The following is a 19083-nucleotide window of genomic DNA, read 5'->3' as shown; positions in this document are numbered from 1 at the left end:
TTCCACACTAGGCAGCGAAGCTGCATTGCGCAGGAAGAGGAGAAGCGCCAACACGAGGCGATGTACCAGGCCGTCGCTAGGAGGACCTAGTTAACCACCAGGGCTCGGCTGGCTAGTGAGAGGTGAGCCGTGCTCCAGTAGGTGAGCTTCGAATAGAATCGAGGACTGGAAGAAACTACTGGGCGGGAGTGATGTCAAGTCCCACTTGGAACCCTAGGTACCGGACGGTCTGTCCTCTGCTCACCCATCTAAATCCCAGGTGGACGCCCCACTCCGTTCTAGACTCCGGGTCTGTGAGGAAACCAACCGACTTTCGCCAGTTGATTTTTGCTCCCGCTGCAGAGTAGAACACCTCAAGAGCCAGCCTCACTCTCTCCAGCATCAACTCGTCGTTCTCTATGTAGAGCGCTGTATCATGTGCATACTCTGAGTCTAACAACTCGGTCTCCTCTCTTATTGGAAGTCGGAGGCCACGTAATCCGCTCACATAATACCTGAGTAAGTGAGACATCGCCTCTGCAAAGAGAAGGAATATGTACGGGGCTAGGGGGCAGCCTTGTCGGACAGATCTCTCCAGCCAAAACTCCTCCCCTCGTCTACCTCCTACGAGAACCTTGCTGGTGGCTGACGTGTAAAGTGCGGAGACCCCGCAAATCCAAGCCTGGGGGAAACCCAACCTCACCATGGTGCCCTCTAGGAAATCCCAGTCCATCCTGTCATAGGCTTTCTCAAAATCCAAGAGTAGTAAGGCCAGTCTCTGCCCACTATGCTAGGCCCACTTTGTCGCCTCAAAGAAGGTGAATACATTGTCCAGGATGCTCCTATCCTGGACAAAGCCTGTCTGTGTGTCATGGATGATGTCTAGAAGCACGGGGAGTAGTCGCCTACCAATCATCTTTGTCAGTGCCTTATAGGCCACAGACAATAAGGTGATCGGTCTCCACTGGGAAAGCTCCAACCGGTCTCCCTATTTGGGAAGAAGACTGATAAGGCCTACCGAAAGCCTCCCTGGCATCTGTCGTGAAGTGAAAATCTCCTAAAAGGACATTAGTAGGGGGTCCTTCACCACTTCCTAGAAGGTAGTGAAGAAAGCCTTAGAGAGGCCATCCTCTCCCAGGAATTTTTGCCGTTCCTGTGTATGGAAAGCCTCCTCTAGTTCCTTCTCTGTGAAGGGGGCTAGGAGGGAGCGTCTCATCTCCTCTGCAACGAGGGATGGGATGTTATCCCAGACCTGCTATCTACATCGTTGTTCTCTAGCTGAGGCTGTCTCCTACTGGAAGACGTGTCTGTAGTAGTCGGTGGAAATCTCCACCACCTCGTCTGGGCTAGAACGGGTCCTCCCATAGTAATCTCGGAGGCTGCGTATCTACTCTCTTGAGCTGCACCTCGAAAAACTCTCTGCACATCGTGTCCCCCTTCTGTGCCCAGAAAGCTGCTCAGGTGCGGAAAGAAAACTCTGAGCGCATGTCCTCTAGGCCAGCAATGGCTACTCGCGCGTGAACCTCCTGTGCATGGAGAGTGGGATCCCCTGGTGCCTCCTGTAATAATCTCTACGTGGCTGCAAAGTCCCACCGGAGTGCTCTCTCCTCCTCCTAGCTTTGCTGCCTGGCCTCTACAGTTGCCTCTTGACAGATTCTGCTCGACTGAGTTAGGACCTCTGCAACCTCCTCTGCGATATCTTGTCCCTCCTACCCCACTCTCTGGTCCAAATCTGCTCTATTTGTCTCGTCACCTCCTCCCTCCTTTAGATCGAGTCAGGGATCCGACAAGATCATGTATCTAGGGTAGATGCTAGAGGATCTAGTGTCAGGAGAACAGGGCAATGATTTGACAATGTGGAGCCTGCCAACTACCCAATCTGGCCTCCCCGAGAGCCTCCCCACTCTCCCACATAAAACGTGTCGAACCGCTCTAGCAGGACTCCACCTAGCCGCCTGTATCCCAAAGAAAAGTCCAGCGACCTATCCCTTCTGTGGAAGGTAGGGTCTCTCCAGGCATTGCGTGCTCCTATTGTCAGTAGAAAGACCTCCCATGCCTCCTCCTCCTCGGCCATGCCTGATAGTTTCTCCCTCTGCCCTACTGGTCCTCCAAAGCCTCTAGGTTGTTGAAGTCTCCTCCAACAATCCAGAAGTCCACCTCTGGGAGTCCTTCCGCGATTTCCACCCAAAACCTCCTGTGTGCCCTAAGCTCCGTAGGGGCATAGATATTAAGGACTCCAAGGCACGAGTCCCCAATATCCAATCTTATCCATAGCACCCTCCCTGCCACTATCGTCCCGTGGTTTCGTACACAAGCGGTAAGACTCGGACCAATAGAGGTGCATATGCCTCTACTTCTGCCGTGGGCACCTATGGTGTGCTCCCAGTAAGTGTGCGAGCTGCGTGGGAGTACCTTCCCTACCCGCTGGGCTTGGGTGGGGGTGAGCTTATGCTCCTGTAGAAGTAAGATGTCGATTCGTCCGGCAAGGGCAGGCTACAGCTCTTGCCAAACAATCAATTTCCTGGAACCACATGCCCCACGGGTAGTGGAGGCTATTCACATTCCAGGATGCAAGGTGTAAGCTCATGGGGAAACCTATGACTGACCAAACAGGCATCTGTTTGGTGTGAAGGTTGCTGATGAAGAGGAGAAGCTATGAGGCATGCAAGTATGCTTTGCCGCCAGTCTAGACGGCAAACTCCAATCCCCCATGGTGGCCCTCGGCCGGATCATAGGGGTGATAGATATTCCAAGTGGTACTGACAATGCATCTATCAGCCGTACTCAGAGTCGTGACTCTGTACACTGGTAGAAACGGGCAGCTTGTACCAGGGCTCACTCGATCACGTCCATCGGAGCTCTCCACTGTAGAGGGGCACAAAAGATAATGCTCAAGTGTGGGACCTCAGCACGAGCCCACCAGTTAATGCCCATCATGCAACTTGGCCACTGTTGTGCAAACAGTGCTAGTCCATCTTCCATCCAGTGGGAGATTGGTCCGCCACCTAACTCTTCACCTCCTCTATCTGTGTCATCGTCCAATCCCTTGAATGAGAGGACTGAAGAAAAAAGGCATAGCTTGGTCCATTCGGTGGTGCTAGTAGATGGACCCTACCCCTCATTTGGAGTTGGTGGGGGGGAAGAGGATCGAGGGCTAGTGGGGTGGTCAGAGGAGCATGACAACTGTGGGGGAGAGCTAGTGGCCCTGCAATGGGGGGCCTGTGGACCAAGGTCAGTGGGGGATCCCTGGGAGGTGGAGGGGGTGGGTATGGGGGCTATGGGATCTCAAGTGAGATAGTTTGTGGCACGGGTGGTGGATGTGGGGGAATGCGGTCCTCCCAGGTGGAGCGGCCAAGGGCGGCTGCGAAGTGCTTTGCTAGAGGGGCGTCGCTCACTCTCCTGATCCCTGCTGACAAGGTTATGTCTGAGGAGCTCACCGTTGCCCCCTTGCCGTCCCCCTCTTTGTTGTCTTTGGAACCGTGTGAAGCCGTCAGCGTCCACCTGCGGGCCTGTCGGCGGAGTCGCCTTGACTCCGAAACGCATGCAATCTGCTGCTGCCTGGATGCCCAAAGTCGTGGCAGCGCATACACTGTCCTGGTTGCCGAGTCACGGTGACCTGCTACCTAAAGGAGTGACCTCCTGACTCAATCTCTAGGAACTTGGGTATACTCTTTGTGTCTTTCACTGCGACTTGTATCTTTGGGACTCCTGCAACAGCTATCACTACATCCGCAAAGGAGGCAGGAAGAACTGTGCCGAAGAGCCGTCCAAAGTCCTCCACTAACTGGCGGTACTCTACTGCCAGTCCGGGGAAAGGTAAGGTGACTAGATGTCTGAGAAATCTGTTGTGGAGCGCAAATGTCTCCACTGTGAAGCTGCTATACCAGGGAACCATGTAAATGACCCCCTTCGTGGAGGCATAGGGCGAGCTCTCCACTAACTCACGAGCTGCGTCCGTAGAGGTGAGTCAAACCATGAAGATCCCTCGGCCCATGAGGATTGCCTCCAAGATCTGCGCTGTGCCAATGTGTGGCGTGGAGTGGAGCCACTCCCGGAATTGGGCCCTCGATGTGGAGTGTCCAACGACCTGACCAAAGATCGTTGTTTCTTTCAACTCTGGGCAGCTTCGTGACGTGAAGGCAGGGAGTTCGTTCGTATAAAGAAGCTCCTATCTGAAACTCAAGAGGAGAGGTGCCAACTATTGTTCTTAGGTAATAGCAATCCCCACATGGCATCCAAGTTATCTCATTGCAGTCCCACAAGGAACCCACATGAAATCCTCATGCAATTGCTACTCTGGATGCCTAGTTCCACATATCCAAAATCCATAGGACTTGCGCCAATTAATTAAGGCGCTTGCTGCTTTGCAACATATCTCCATGGCCATTACAAATGCCCTAAGTCACCTTCATCCCTATCTAGATAGACTGCTGCATTATCAGCAAACTGTCTCCTCCAACTCCTCTGTAAAATGGGCTAGACATGCTTTACTCTTGCTTGTGCTCACCTGCTTCCAGTCTAGCTCTTCTTTCAGTATCTCACAAAGTTCACAGGGTATCCTAGATAGGGGATTAGAGTAGTGGCACACTTCAAGAGGAAGTGGCACACTTCAAGAGGAAGTGGCACATTGGCCTAGACCCAAGCACTTGTCTTATGGATACTAGAAGTGTGATTACAGATAGGATAAGCAGATTTTTGATGGCCCATTTTACAGAGGAGTTGGAGGAGACAGTTCTGCCATATTGTCCTTGGGCTGATAATGCAGCAGAGGAGTTGGAGGAGACAGTTCTGCCTATGCTTTCTACTGTCTTTTGTCCAGGCATACTTTTTCTTGAGTGGATTGATTAATTAGATTTTCTCTTCTTGAAAAATGCCTCTCAAGGCACTTTAGGGGAATGGGTTAAACAAGCCATGGAGGAGTAGCACCACTGAAATTCACCATCTTGTAGGGTGAATAACAAGATATGGCACCCCAAGCATCTACAGTACTGAGAAAGTAAACACACCCTCTCCACTAATAGCCACCACTGTGAGAAAGATGTCTCCTTTTTTGAAGAGGCCAATCTGTGTCTGAAATGTCTCACTGTCAGTCCATAATTTACACATAGCACCATCATTCTTTAACCAGAAATCTGATCAAGTGATGGATTTTCACTAGATTTCTATCACACTGAAGAGGTTTCTTGATGGATGACCAACAATGAAGAGATACCAACATTTCAAGGGGAGGTATTGGGACATTCCCTCAGCTGGGAATAGAGATACACTAGAACGGAAGAGAAGTAAAAGTCATATTTTTGACTGGTTAGACCTGTGGAGGTTATCTTCAAAGAATTTGCATATAGCATGGCATATATTTGAGAGCTGGTCCCATTTGGAAGAGAGGGCACATTTTCTGACAATGGATCCTAAGCTCCTTATAAATATATTTTACAAGTTCTTCCAGCTTCTGAAGAACAAGATCGTCTGGTTGGGATACAAATACAAGGACAGCCACTTTCCTTTTGACAAACAAAACTAGCTTTGACTATATGCATTCTTCCTGAAAGAGGCAGTAGATTAGGAAATGTGCATACTACAAACTCAAAATCGGGCAAGCTCCTCATCATGGTTGTATCGAGTCTGTTCCCATGCAATGACATCAGATAACCTGATTGAAGAAACACCACCATCTACAATTTTAATAGCTTGGAAAGAAGTAGGTATATTACTACAGTTTTAAAAAAATGTTTGCAGAACTAACCTATTTGGGGCAGGTAGACAATTGATCCAACATATATGACAGAATCTTGTTTAGGAAGCCTCCTCAACTCATGAGATGCAACCTTGAAATGTTGTACACACGAGAAATTCATGAAATGTGTAAAAACATGAAAAAAAAACTTGAAACTTTCAATCGTCATGACAAGAAACAATGTGCCATCCAAATAAAACAAAAAGATTACTATTGCTTATAGGAACTTGTTCTTGCTCATTTTCCAGATAAGAATCAAATGACTAGAGCCCTCATTATGAGCAAGTGAGTAAGCAAGAAATTCCTCTACAAGAAACTTAGAATATTTGACAACTTGTTTTACCAAGAAAAGTGTGAAAGTTTGTGTTAAGATTTATTTCTGGAAAGAATGGCTGAAAAATAGCATGCAGAGATTACTATCCTCCCATCAAAATGGTTATTATTATATTGTGGAATGATGACTGCCCATCTTTGATGTGCCTTAAGTAATTCACATGTCCACAAAAAAAAAAAAAAAGAGAAGATAAGTAAAGCTTCTCATACTAAGTTAAAAAACAATGCCCGACACACTTTGAAAGGAGGGAAACAAAACAAGAACTGTTGTGTGAATATTTAATTTGGTGGGCTGTAATGCTAGACCATCTAAGGGGTCATATGGAAAAACGTGCAAGAGTCCCAGATCTGCAGGAAGGCCTCTCTCCTCATCCTATCAGATCCTCCCTCTCTCCTCATCCTATCAGATCCTCCCTCTATTCTCTCCCTTCTCCCATGGAGACTGTGGATGATATTTGTCGAAATCCTCGAAAGAGTCTTGATTGTGGATACATCCTGAAGGTCAATGACATGGCTGTCTCGCGATCCAGATCTACCAGGCTATGATACTAGCAATCAACTCCCATTTGTGATAGTGTCTCCTAGTGTACCATGGCTGTGAAAAGTCTGGAGCAGAAATCCGGCTCAAATGCTGCCCAATAATGAGGAAAGACCAGCTCCCCTGAACATCCTTATATCTGCAAGATGGGCCTTTGTCTGTGACTATAGCCCCCCAAGTCATGACCATGATCTCTACTGTACCATGGGGAATGTCATCCTAAGGGCTCTCCAAACCTCCTATGCCTTGGGATAGTCCCATAGGCAATGTCTCTATGTCTCCTCTCGCTTGTTGCATCTCACACATGCCATTGGCTCCCTATCGTATCCAAGCCAAGTGCTAATTGCTAAGCTCTTGTCAGCTAATAGTCATAGGAAGAGGGATATCTTCCTAGGCCTAAAGCTCTCATCTAGCTTCCTCCAAAATCTTGATAAGAAATTCTATGAGATGCCCTACTTGTGCCAATGGGAGGTGGCTGCTCTAGTTGTGCTATAATCATATGCATCTGTATCCTTCTCGCGAGCCTAGAAGTATAGCCAAAGAAGGTCACACCACATGGTCTATCAAGAAAAAGATCTTTCCATACCCACTCTCCTAGATCCCACTACAATCTCTATAAAAGCCTTCTTTGATAAGCCCAATATCTCCATCCATCATAAGACAAGTGCTTGGGTCTAGGCCAATGTGCCACTTCCTCTCGAAGTGTGCCACTACTCTAATCCCCTATCTAGGATACCCTGTGAACTTTGTGAGATACTGAAAAAAGAGCTAGACTGGAAGCACGTGAGCACAAGTAAGAGTAAAGAGCTATGGAGGTCAAAGCTTGAGAGCAAGAGAGAGAGACATAGTATGTGGGAACTTCAATAGTCACAATGTGTGACTGACCTTCCTTTATTCAATACACTAAAAGAATAAAAAATAAGTGACAATGATGGGCGGGCCGCCACCTAAAGTGTATAGGTGTGTGGCCACTATGTGTGTAGTAAGGTGTGAGTGGCGTAGGCATAAGCACCTTTACCCCAAACAACCTCCCACTTAAGTGAATATGTCTCGAGTGAGGAGTGAAAAAAAAAAAGAGAAAAGTATAGAATGTATATAAAGTACAACAAGATGAGGAATAGATGTCATCTCATCCTACACCCATCATCTTCCTAAGGAAGGAAAAACGTTCTGCTAAGAGACTTTCAGTGAACAGATCTGCAAAAATCTCCTCAATGAAGATCTTGACAAGCTTAATAGACTTGTCCTCTATCACCTCTTTGAAGAAGTAATAGCGAACCTCAATGTGCTTAGTCTTCGCATGACATATTGGATTACGAGCCAACTGAACAACACTCATAGAATCTAAATGCAATGTAGGAGTAATAGTAATACCAAGGTCTGCCCACCAGACGGCCTAAGCATAGGCCCTCCTTGCAAGCCTCAATGGCTGCAATATACTCTGTCTAGGCAGTAAATAAGGTTGTGCATTTATGCACCCTAGACATCCAAGAAACAACACCTCTAGCAAAGTGAAGACATACCTAGAGTTGGACTTCCTACTATCTGCATGTCCTATATAATTAGTGTCAGCATAACCCAGGACTATAGTATCCTAGCCACCATAGCAAAAGCACATATCTACAATGTCTTTTAGGTACCTCATGATACCCTTCACAATATCCTAATATCGCCAGCTAGGTGTTGCCATATAAGGTGTCATAACTCCCACTACAAATGCTATGTCACGGTGAGTGCCTATCATGGCATACATCAAACTGCCCACTATAGATGTATACAAGAACTTGGCCATCTTAGCCTTCTCATCATCGGTCTGGGGACAATCAACCTGACTCACCTTCACATGAGAAAGTAAAGGCAGAGGAGGTAAGTCAAACCATGAAGATCCCTCGGCCCATGATGACTGCCTCCAAGATCTGCATTGTGCCAATGCGCAACATGGAGTGGAGCCAATCCCACAGTTGGGCCCTCGATAGGGAGTGTCCAACAACCTGACCAAAGATTGCTATTTCTTTCAACTTCGGCTCTGTGGCACGGACAGCTAAGAGTTGTTCCTCAGAGAGGATGATGCACAAGGTGTTTGACTGGGGGACACTCACAGAATGCGGCATGAGCATCCCTGCTAGAAACCTACCTATCACGCTATTGTGCTACCAGGGAGGGAGTTACTGCTTTCAAATCGGTGGTGTGACCGCCTGGACGGGCCTCAATGCGAAGGAGGCGGGGACAATGCGTGGGGTTGGGGGGGGGATGGTGCTTCGTGATGGGGGGGCAGCTTCCCGATGTGATGGCGGGGAGTTCGTTCATATAAAGAAGCTCCTATCTGATACCTGCTATCAAACATGGGATTTAGTTACACTAACTATTGGAAAGAAAGACATTGGTACTAAATGGGTCTATAAGTTGAAAAGAAAAGTGGATGGATCCATTGATAAGTACAAAGCTAGGCTTGTAGCAAAAGGCTATGCACAAAAGAAGGGCATTGATTATGAGGAGACATCTGCTCCTACATCCTGTATGACCACCATTAGGGCTTTGGCAACCCATTATGGTTGGATTGTGTGCTAGCTTGACATTAAAACTGCATTTTTACATGGGGAACTTCAAGAAGAAGTGTATGTTCAACAGTATGTGGGAACTTCAACAATCCTTCCCTTATTCAATAGTCACTGAAAGAACAAAGAATAAGTGACAATGATGGGTCAATTGCCACTTGTAGTGGACAAGTGTGTGGACACTAGACATGTAGTAAATATAGGCGGCATAGGCACATGCACCTTTAACCCCAACCGATATAAGTCCTCTCCTTGGAGGCGTCCACCCTCCTTTACCAAAAAAATTAAAGTTCTTGTCTTTGCGAGTTGCCATGACCGCTAGAAGGATGTCCCCTCTACCAAAGATACAAACCAAAGTCTAAGAAGTATACCTCTTGTGGTAACTCCTAACATATGAACCAGTCTCGTACAAAGGCCATGACCTATACAGAGAATCTTCCCCCAAGAGAGGCGAGTCCTATCTCCAAGGGTGTGGCTCAAATCTAATCTCAAATGATGATTGAAGAGAAAGGGCTGCCTTCTCATCTTTGGCTGTAGTTAGTGGTGGCCAATGAAGGCTGGAAGAAAACTGATCTATATGCTTTGATAATAGCAACTGCAAATTTGACTTCAAAGCTCCTCCTAATTCGTTCGTCATGATTTAAAAAATCCAGCATTTCAAAAACTGATCTCTGTGCTTTGATAATAGCAATTGTAAGTCTGACTTCTTCAAATTTTCTCCCTAGGTCTTTGGTCCTAATCTCTTGAGAAATGTAGTGAATGTTGGGCTTCCATGGTTTTCCATGTGTGGGTGTGATAGCCTCCCTATTCCAAACGCTTATTCCAAGGCTCCTCCCCCTAGAAAAAGGCCCCTAACAATGAGCTTGGTTAATAAGGATTTGCTCTAGCAACATGGGTCTATGATCCCCAAGCCTCCTCTAGAACTAGAGTATATGATAACATCCCATGAAACCTTTGCTCTAGTTAGGACTTTGGTCTCCTCCTAACCAAATAAATTTCTCAGTAAGGCGATTCACTTGTCCAATGCAAGACTTGGAGAGCGCCCAACAAGAAGTGATGCACCACATTGTCACAAGAAGGACTTGGTTGGCTACCACTACTCTCCCCGCTAATGAGAGTATTGTGGAGCTTCAATTCAAGAGCTTTTGTCTCCTGCTCAAGAGAAGAGGTGCCAACTACTACTCTAAGGTAATTTCAAACTCCACATAGCATCTTAAAATGTGACTCCTTAAGAGAGCCATATGAAATCCTTGTGTAGTCAGCCATTCCGAATGCCTAGTGTCACATATCCAAAAATCATAGGACTTGTGCCAATTAATTAAGGCACCTACTACTTTGCAAAAAATCACCACAGCTTTTGCAAAGGCCCTAAGGTTATTCTCATTCCCATCTAAATAACCCTAACGTTATTCTCATCCTTGTCTAAATAAATTGCTGTCATCAGCAAATTCCATATCAAGAACTTCTCAAACTCAAGGATTGGTAGCTTGAGGCCTCTAATACCCGTGGGTCTCTCTCTCAAGAAAGATCTCATGGCCTCTCCTATGAATACAAACAAGAAGGGGACTAATGGGAGACCCTGTCTCACTGATATTTGACTGTTGAATCTCTCTCCTTTGAATCCCTTGGTCATAACCTAGCTGTGTGCTGATGAAGTAGAGAGTTGCTACTCCCCCTTTTTTCTCTAGGAAAAGAGAGTTCTATTAATAACACCTTGAAGAGAATCCCCAAGGTAAGTACGAAGTACAAGGGACTTTTTTGAAGAGTAACTAAGTACATCAAAAGTACAATGTTTATGTGAACAACCAATTTGGTGGGCTATAATGCCAAACCATCTGAGGGTGGCATGAAAGGTGTCTGAGTCCCAAATGTGCAGAAAGCCTCTTTTTTCTTCCTCATCCTCTCAGAGCTGCCCTGTATGAGCCGCTACTCCCCTAACCCACTGCTTTAGGAATCCCATCCTCAGCATTGTGCTCTCCAAGAACTCCTAATCCATGTAGTCATATGCCTTCTTGAAGTTGAGAAAGAGCACAATAAGGTCTTGGTTCGTAGATCGAGAAAGAGTAGTGGACTCCCAAAAGGTAAAGATGTTGTCCAAGATGTTGTGCTCTTGGACAAAACCAGTCTAGGTGGGGTGGATAATGTATGGCATTAGTGGTGCTAGTCTGAGACTAATCGCCTTTGCAAGGATCTTGTAGGCAGTTCCAAGAAAGGCAATCATCCTCCACTATGTGAACTCCAATGAGTCTTTGCTTCCCTTGGGAATGAGGTGGATCAGTTCCCTTGAAAGTCTCTCCAGCATAAGCCCTGATTCCATGATCTCCTCAAAAGCCAAGATAAGACCTGCACTAATGAGATCCCAGAAGTTCATAAAGGACTTATCCGGCCCATCTTCTTCTACGCACTTGCCCAAGGGTAGTGCTAGAAGTGCCTTCTCTATCTCCTCTATAAAAAGAGCCATAAGATATCTACTCATCCTATCTATGCCTGCTCTCCCAATGCTTTTCCATACTATCTCTCTATCCCTCTTGTAGCCTAGGGGTCTAGTTGCAGATCCTAGCAAGGCTGTATAGTACTGTGTAACCACATGTCCTGCCTCTAGAGGGCCTTGTGAAATGGATCAATCAACTCCTCTTAAGTCACCGTATACCCTGTCTAGAGTGTTTTGGCCCTATGGTGAAAAAGAAATCTCTATTTACCTTGTCTCAAGAATGAGTCTAGAAGGAAGCGCTCTCATGAAACCTGTACTCTGATCTGGCTTCTTTCATGGCATCAATCTCTATTCTGGTGATGTGCATCCTCTCAGCCACCCATCTGCACCCTGTGTGTCTCTCATCGTCCCTCTGTAGTACAGGCAATGTTGCTCTAACAGTTCTCTCATTCTCTAGAAGATCCCATCTCCTCCTTATGGCCTCATTCCTAAACAATGAACTCATCTCCTATAGACTCTCATCTAAGTCTCTAGGTTCCCATCCAGTTGAGAATGATCCAGACCTCCAAATCTGTAAGATCAACTCTCTAAGATTATCATCACAGAACAATTGCTCTGGAAACTCGATGCTGGAATGGGCTCATTTGACCCTCTCAAAGGGAACTAGCTGAATCAGTGATTAATCCGAGAGGGTCATGCCAAGTATGCTGCCTACTAGACCTTGCTTTCCAAGATTGCCAAGTATAAATAGCCAGTAGACCAATTAACACATCCTCTATTCCCACAGAGTCACACACGGCTCTCCCTGAAACATGATGCCTGAACCCTCTACTGACTAGATCCACTACTGTATGCAAACACCAGCTTGTATCTCTGTGGCTCCCACAGCTGCTGGCCAGTAGGTGTGGCTCTATCCTGGTAGTAACTTCCTGCAATATCAGGATATCCTCTTTGTAGAGAGGTGGCGCTCTCGCAACATGTTAAAGTCCACTGATCCTCCCACTATGCTCTGTGTAAGTCTTATCTCATGAGGCTCCAAGCTTGCTGAAGTGTCAGCCTCTGAAGCTTTGTACATTCATGAGAGGATCCTCCTCATGTAGTGAGTCCAAGTCTCTCGGACTGGTGTGGCTTATCTGAGGTGCAATACAGTTTTCTTTTCAAAAAAAGGAAAAAGAAGCATATAACTTGTTACATGGAGCCAAGGAATAGTGAGGTGGAAAGCATTTAGAGAAATCCCACCATAATCAGTAGTAGACAGGCGCATATATATAAGTAATCCTCTTTTGGTCCTACATCATTGGCATAGAGTGTCATTCCTAAAACAGGGCAATCTGAGTAGATTAGGGGAAACTGATGCGGACCTTTTACAAAGCTGTGCACGGGAAACTAAAGCTATGGGATAAAGTTTCATGCCCTTGCTCCATGACCCTACTAGAGGGTTTCGACTGATTTTCTTTCCAGAGTAAGAAATCAGTCCCCCACTAGGGCCTGGTTGTGGTAAACTTGTTCCCAATCAGTCTGCGTAATGCCTGAAAGCTAGCTTTAGTCCTTGCAATAGGGTAGCTACTAAAATTACTGTTTAGTAGGACCCTTCGTTTCCAAAATGTCAAAAGCCCTCTTGAATAATGTAGGTAATTTACTTGGAGAGCAATTTCAAAATGCAAAAATGGAGACTATATACCACCAGATAAGAAAGATCTTTGGGACTTGTTCGAGGATGAAGATGACATTAATAATGCAAAATTCTTGGAGGAAGAGAAACAACCAGGCAAGCTGAGGCTTTGGTGGTAGCGACATGTGCAAAAGTAACTTCACTGGCAGAGTCCTAGCATGTGGAAACAACGATATGTGAAGTTAGCAACTCATTTCTCATTGTCCACTTGAACTTGAGAGAGATTCTCACACGAGATCGCTCATATGCATAGTGATTGAGGGTTGCTGTCATAGAGAGGATTGCTAGCATAATAGCTGGACTCATTTAGACCGCAAGGTGTAACCATGTCATTGACTTTAGGATATCTCTACTATACTCTCTCTAGGATCTAGAGACAAACTATTGATATGCTCCGCAAGTGATGGGAAAATTTGAGGAGTGACTTTGAGCAAATGAGGAGGATAGATACTTTTTCTCCTGTGGAGAAGAGACAAACCAGATCAAACAAGTGGCTATATGTGTCCTCTTAGGAAGGAGTCCCTTTGTCATGGGCTCTATCTTTGGCACCTTTGAGACCTTGTAATCTCTGCCTTTGGATCTCTTGTGGTAGCTCCTGAAACTGAGAAAGCAACTTACATAGAGAATCTCCCCTGGGATAGGTATGCCCTCTGTTTGTGACCTGACTCTGACTGCAGATAGTGATCGAAGAGAAGACGTTGCCTCCTCTCTTCAACAATGGTTGGTGGGAGATGCTGAAGGCCAGATGAATAGATCTCCAGTTTTGATGATGGACGCTACCAGTCCAACCTCAAAACTCCTCCGTAAGGCTCTCATTTTGATGTCCTAAAAGATCAAATGGATGCTAGGCTGCCATGGACCTCCATATATAGGTGTAATAGACAAAAGACTCCATGTTAAAATATTCTTCCAAGACTCCTCACCTGGAAGGAGACCCTTAACAATGAGCTTAATCAATAAGGCTATGCTCTAATTGTCTAGGTCTATGATCCCTAAGAATCCTCTAGACAGATGATGTATAATGGCATCCCAAGCCACTTTTGCCCTAGCTGGGGTCCCATTTCCTCACGAACAAATAAAGTTCCTAATGAGGTGCTTCACATAGCCAATGCATGAGCTAGAGAATGCCAAGCAGAAAGTGAGGCACCATATGGTCGCAAGAAGAACCTGGTTAGTGCTGACCACTCTCCCTACTAATGAAAGCCTCACTGAGCTCCAATCACAGATTTTCCATTTGATGCTCAAAAGAAGAGGTGCCAATTTCTGCTCTAAAATAATGTCAATCCCCACATGGCATACACAAGAAACCTCATTAGACTTCAACAGGGAACCCATGTGAAATCCTCATGTGGTTACTAGTTTGGCTGCTTAGAGTCACATGCCCCAAAACCAGAGGACTTGTGCCAATGAAGTAAAGAACTTGATGCTCTGCAAAACACATCCATCACTATAAAGGCCCTTCCTTTTTTTTTAGAGAAAATAAATTCCATCATTAGATCTTTCTGGACAAAGTATTGCAAGGCAAAGTACAATGTACAGAACAGCCATGTAAGGGTCTTCTAATACAAACAAAGGGGAAGTGTATGATGACCAATAAGGATGTATCTAGTACCAGACCATATGTGGCTGACATTGAAAGAAGATACAAAAATCTCAGGTCCTGAGAATCATATTCTCTTAAGTACCTTATATCCTCACCCATCTCCGACAAAATGTATGGGCAATCTTAGTCCAAATACTGAAGAGTGTATGCAGTGGATATGTCCAATGGATCTATAGCGTAGCTGTATCTCGCAGTCCATATAGACCAAGCAACAATTCTAGCTGTAAGATTCCATCTATAACAATGTCCTTGAGTCTGCATAGTCTTTGAAAAATCTGGCATAGCAACCCTGCTCAGAAGCTGTCCTGAGACCAGGTGAGTATGACATCTTGGAAATCCTCATATCCACGGGATGGGCCTCTATCAATGACCTGAGAAACCATCTCCCATGTCAGGATCATAGACTTTACAGTGCACAAAAAACCACTCTATGGGCTGTCCTCCGCATCTCCTCAGCCCTAGGGAAATCTCAAACGCAGTGTCTTTTTTTTTTCGTAAAGATAATTGAATTCAGTAGTAAATATTTACATCGTTCCAGATGAGAAACACACCATCATTGTATGTACTGCTTTGGTCTCATAGGCCACATTGGCCTTTTAGAGACGTTAATATACTCTCTCTCTCTCTCTCTGTATCTCTTACTTTCTGTTACATCAGACCATCAGGTCATCCAAGAAACTCTCTCTCTCTCTCTCTCTCTCTCTCTCTCTCTCTCTCTCAAACCCATTGTCTTTATGTCTCCTTTGGCTGCTTGCATCTAACACAAGAATCAAGATCTTCACCCATAACCAAACATGTACCAACTCCTAAAGTCTTGCGTGCTAGTGACCATAGAAAGAGTGAAAACATTCTAGGTCTAAAAATGTCCTCCCATACAAGGCCTTACGAAGACTATATACATAATCTGGACGATTCTCATTTACATAACCAAGTGGTTGCTCCACATAAAACTTCTTGAAACTCTCCTTGCAAGAAGGCATTCTTAACATCCATTTGATGTATGTTCCAACCTTTTGATATAGCCACTGCTATGACACCCCCTACAGTGGCCATCTTAGCCACTAGAGCAAAGGTCTCCTCATAATCAATACCATGAGTCTGCGCATATCCTTTGGCAACCAGCCATGCCTTATAGTACTCAATAGATCCATCTGACTTGACCTTGTACACCCATTTGCAGCCAATAGCTTTCTTGCCTTCAGGTAAGGGCACTAACTCCCATGTGTTATTATCCATAAGTTTCTTACATTTCTAAGATTGTTGACACATATGGACTATGAGGAATGTGTTCATCTTTGATGCTTCATCAAGAGTGCAAAGTCATATAGCCTGCTTGAAAGGACCTCTTCATTGGCAGCTTGACTTGATTGAGTTGGTGAATATTCTCCACATGATTTTCTTTCTTAGCACGCTGTAGTTTCTTGTGTCCCCCCTCTAGCCCATCTACTTCCTTGGTACTTTGATTGTGCTATCTCAGAGTGTATGTATTGAGTGTACTGTATCTGATTTATGCTCAATGACCTAGAACCATCCTACATCTTGTAATCGTGTAGCCTTGTACTTTTTTAATGATTCATACAATTACCTATTATAACAAAAAAAAGAGAGAGAGGTTTGAAATAGATGAAGGGGAGGTTAGAGGGAGAGGGAGAGGGAGAGAGAGAGGGAGAGGGAGTAGATTAAAGTAGGAGAGGGAGAGGGAGTGTAGATTAAAGTAGGAGAGGGAGAGGGAGTGTAGATGAAAGTGGAAGAGTGAGATAGAGAGATCAAGATCTTAAAGATGGATGAGCTCAAGAGAAGTTCTTAAGTTTGAAGTATGAGATGATGAGATCAAATGCAAGGGGAACCCTTTGATAAGGTTTGAGGCATGAATCTTGAGAAAGAAGTTCAAAGTTGCAAGTTTGAATACTTGTGGGTTGTGAATGGGGAAAAAACGATCATGTAATAGACTGCAACAGTCATTTTTCAGAGCGAGTGCGAACAATAGCAAATCCACAAGTTCTTTGCAGTTTTCCAAAAAAGATAGGACAATTGGGGCTAGGATCTTCTCCAAGTTGGACAGATGTTTGTATAGATTACTAGGCTTGTGATAGAGTGGGTCTAGTCGGTATTGTTCTAGGAACCACTTTATTGGATCATGCACTGGTGCAGTTGGTTCTCATGGAGGGAGCTATAGGAACCACTACTAGCATCAAAATTCTTGTGCATTTGTATTAAGATGAGGATTTGAGGGAGGATATTACCAAGATTTGGAGGGCCAAGTCCTTTTCAGCTAGCAAGACACCTAGATGCTTGGATGAGAGTTTATTATCATTTTTATCCCATATGACTGAAAGTGCAACTTCTCTTGGTTTTTTCTCTTGACCACTTGTGATTGACCACAAGCCTTTCTTCATTAGGATCAGTTTGATCCTTGCCATGTATGGAATCCGACACCGTTGAATTGAGTTGTCGGTGAGTCTTTGCTCATGTTGAGCTTGCAAGATCAGTAGCAAATCAGCTTAAAAAATTTTAGATCTGAGCAACAGAAGAGTTGAGCACAAGTGCCAAGAAACACTAGGTGATTAGTATCAAGAGATACTAGGTGATTAGGTGACTAGTATGCCCTTTGCACTTGGGATCTTCAAGGTCTTGCAAGTTCGAGTCTTCCCCTCCTTGATTTGATGCTGGAGTAGCATAAAAAAAACTCAGATTTGATCACAGGAAAAGCTGATTGTGTTAGATAACATAAGTGCTAAAAGCACTAGATGAGTGTCAATGGACATTGTGCTTGTATCTTCTTGGATTGAACTTGAATCTTCCACAATGTCCCCTTCTTGCTGGTTTGATACCTCGAGTGTTACTGGAAACTAAGTGAGAAATCTAGCCCAAGTGGTAAAAACTCCAATTGATTAAAAAGAGTGAGAAAATGAAGTGAAATAGAAGCTTGAAGTTTGATGGCTATGGCTGCCCTTTAGGGTTTTCAGATAGGGGCCTGATTTTTCCCTGATTCCAGCTCATAGAGGTGGCTATTTGGAAAACCTTGTGAGAGGGAGAGAGCTTGGTATGGGTCTTCAAAAGCCCCATTGAAGATCGTTAGCATCGCGGCGTGTGTAGATGGATTGAATAGTACGAACGGAAATGGCATAGATTTGGGCAGCGATTCGTTGCAGGCGCAATGCTAGAGCTGAGAGATGACAATGTCAGGCCTTGAGATGATAGGGAGGAGCGCCCTGAGTCAAAGAAGATTTTCCCAGAAGGAAGCACGAGCTGAAATGGCCTGGGAAGAGAGATTCAAGTCCTCCATTGAAGGTGGGTGGCTATGGAGATAGGTGAGAGATTCATGGGAAAGTGGAGGGAGCCAGAAATTCAAATTGGAATGACCTAATCAGTGGCCTAATGACTCATTAACTTGGAACCTGCCCTGATACCATGTTAAAATATTGAGGATGCATGCTAAGGAGGATCACTAATGAGCAAATAGACAATTATAATGAGGCATAAGCATTGACAAAGAAGAACAACTGATATTATCCAAGCATAATGCAAGTACAACTGATGAGAATGACTGATTAAATGAGTGTGGGGATGAGTGCCTTTTATAGGCTTACAGTAGGTGGTATTGGTAGGTGGAGAAAGGTGGAAAGTGACCATGGTATTCATCAACAGTGGTTTTAATAAACCATGCATACATGACCTAGTCTAAGGCTTTATTTGCAATGTGTTTCTTTGCCTTGTTTGTTCCTTACACAGAGGCTATGGTGGATGTGATTGTGCAGATTTCTCAACAAGGTTAAGCTGGGACCATATATACAAGTCTCTGAGGTGGTTTGGGGAGAATAGGGGATAGAAGCCACAGAGGAGGAGAGTAGCGCCACCAAGGGTTGCATGCGTGCATCATGAAGAACAAATCATGGCCACCCCAAGTACGTAAGAAGTGGTGTTGGAGCTCCTCGCGAGCTCGGAGTCACCCTACACTTGATCCCAACAACCGTGGAGGGAGTGAATGATTGAGGTCCAAAGCTTTGCTAAAGTCTCATAAGTGGTCAGACACTCATCGCCTAGAACCAACTAACGTGCCTTCCACAATAATCTCCCATACCTCTGATTGCTCAACTCTCGGCTCTAGTAGTTGCTGGATGAGTGATGCCTCCAAACCGACATAGGTACTTGCCTTGATGAGAAGAATGGTATAATGCCTCTCCGCTCATACAGTAAGTGGAGGCCTTGGCTAACTGCCTGCTAGCAGACAACCCCCT

General features: G+C 45.1%; 1 protein-coding gene across 1 annotated transcript in view; it reads right to left on the bottom strand.

Moving 5' to 3' along the window:
* Positions 1-19083, bottom strand: part of MSH5 (MUTS-homolog 5) — a 271881-nt gene that overhangs the window by 97213 nt on the left and 155585 nt on the right. Inside the window, exons 18-19 of the mRNA XM_087694530.1 lie at positions 5723-5804; positions 5556-5629 (exon numbers count right to left, since the gene is read on the bottom strand). Of these exons, the coding sequence (XP_087550656.1) occupies positions 5556-5629; positions 5723-5804 (156 nt within the window). The remainder of the gene's footprint in view (positions 1-5555; positions 5630-5722; positions 5805-19083) is intronic.

The sequence above is a fragment of the Lygodium microphyllum genome, chromosome 15 (genome assembly GCF_053477565.2).
Source record: "Lygodium microphyllum isolate KBCC chromosome 15, Lygodium_microphyllum_v1.1.10, whole genome shotgun sequence".
NCBI classification, from domain to species: Eukaryota; Viridiplantae; Streptophyta; class Polypodiopsida; order Schizaeales; family Lygodiaceae; genus Lygodium; species Lygodium microphyllum.
Note: the sequence above shows the minus strand (reverse complement) of the source record. Positions and strands in the feature narration are given on the sequence as shown.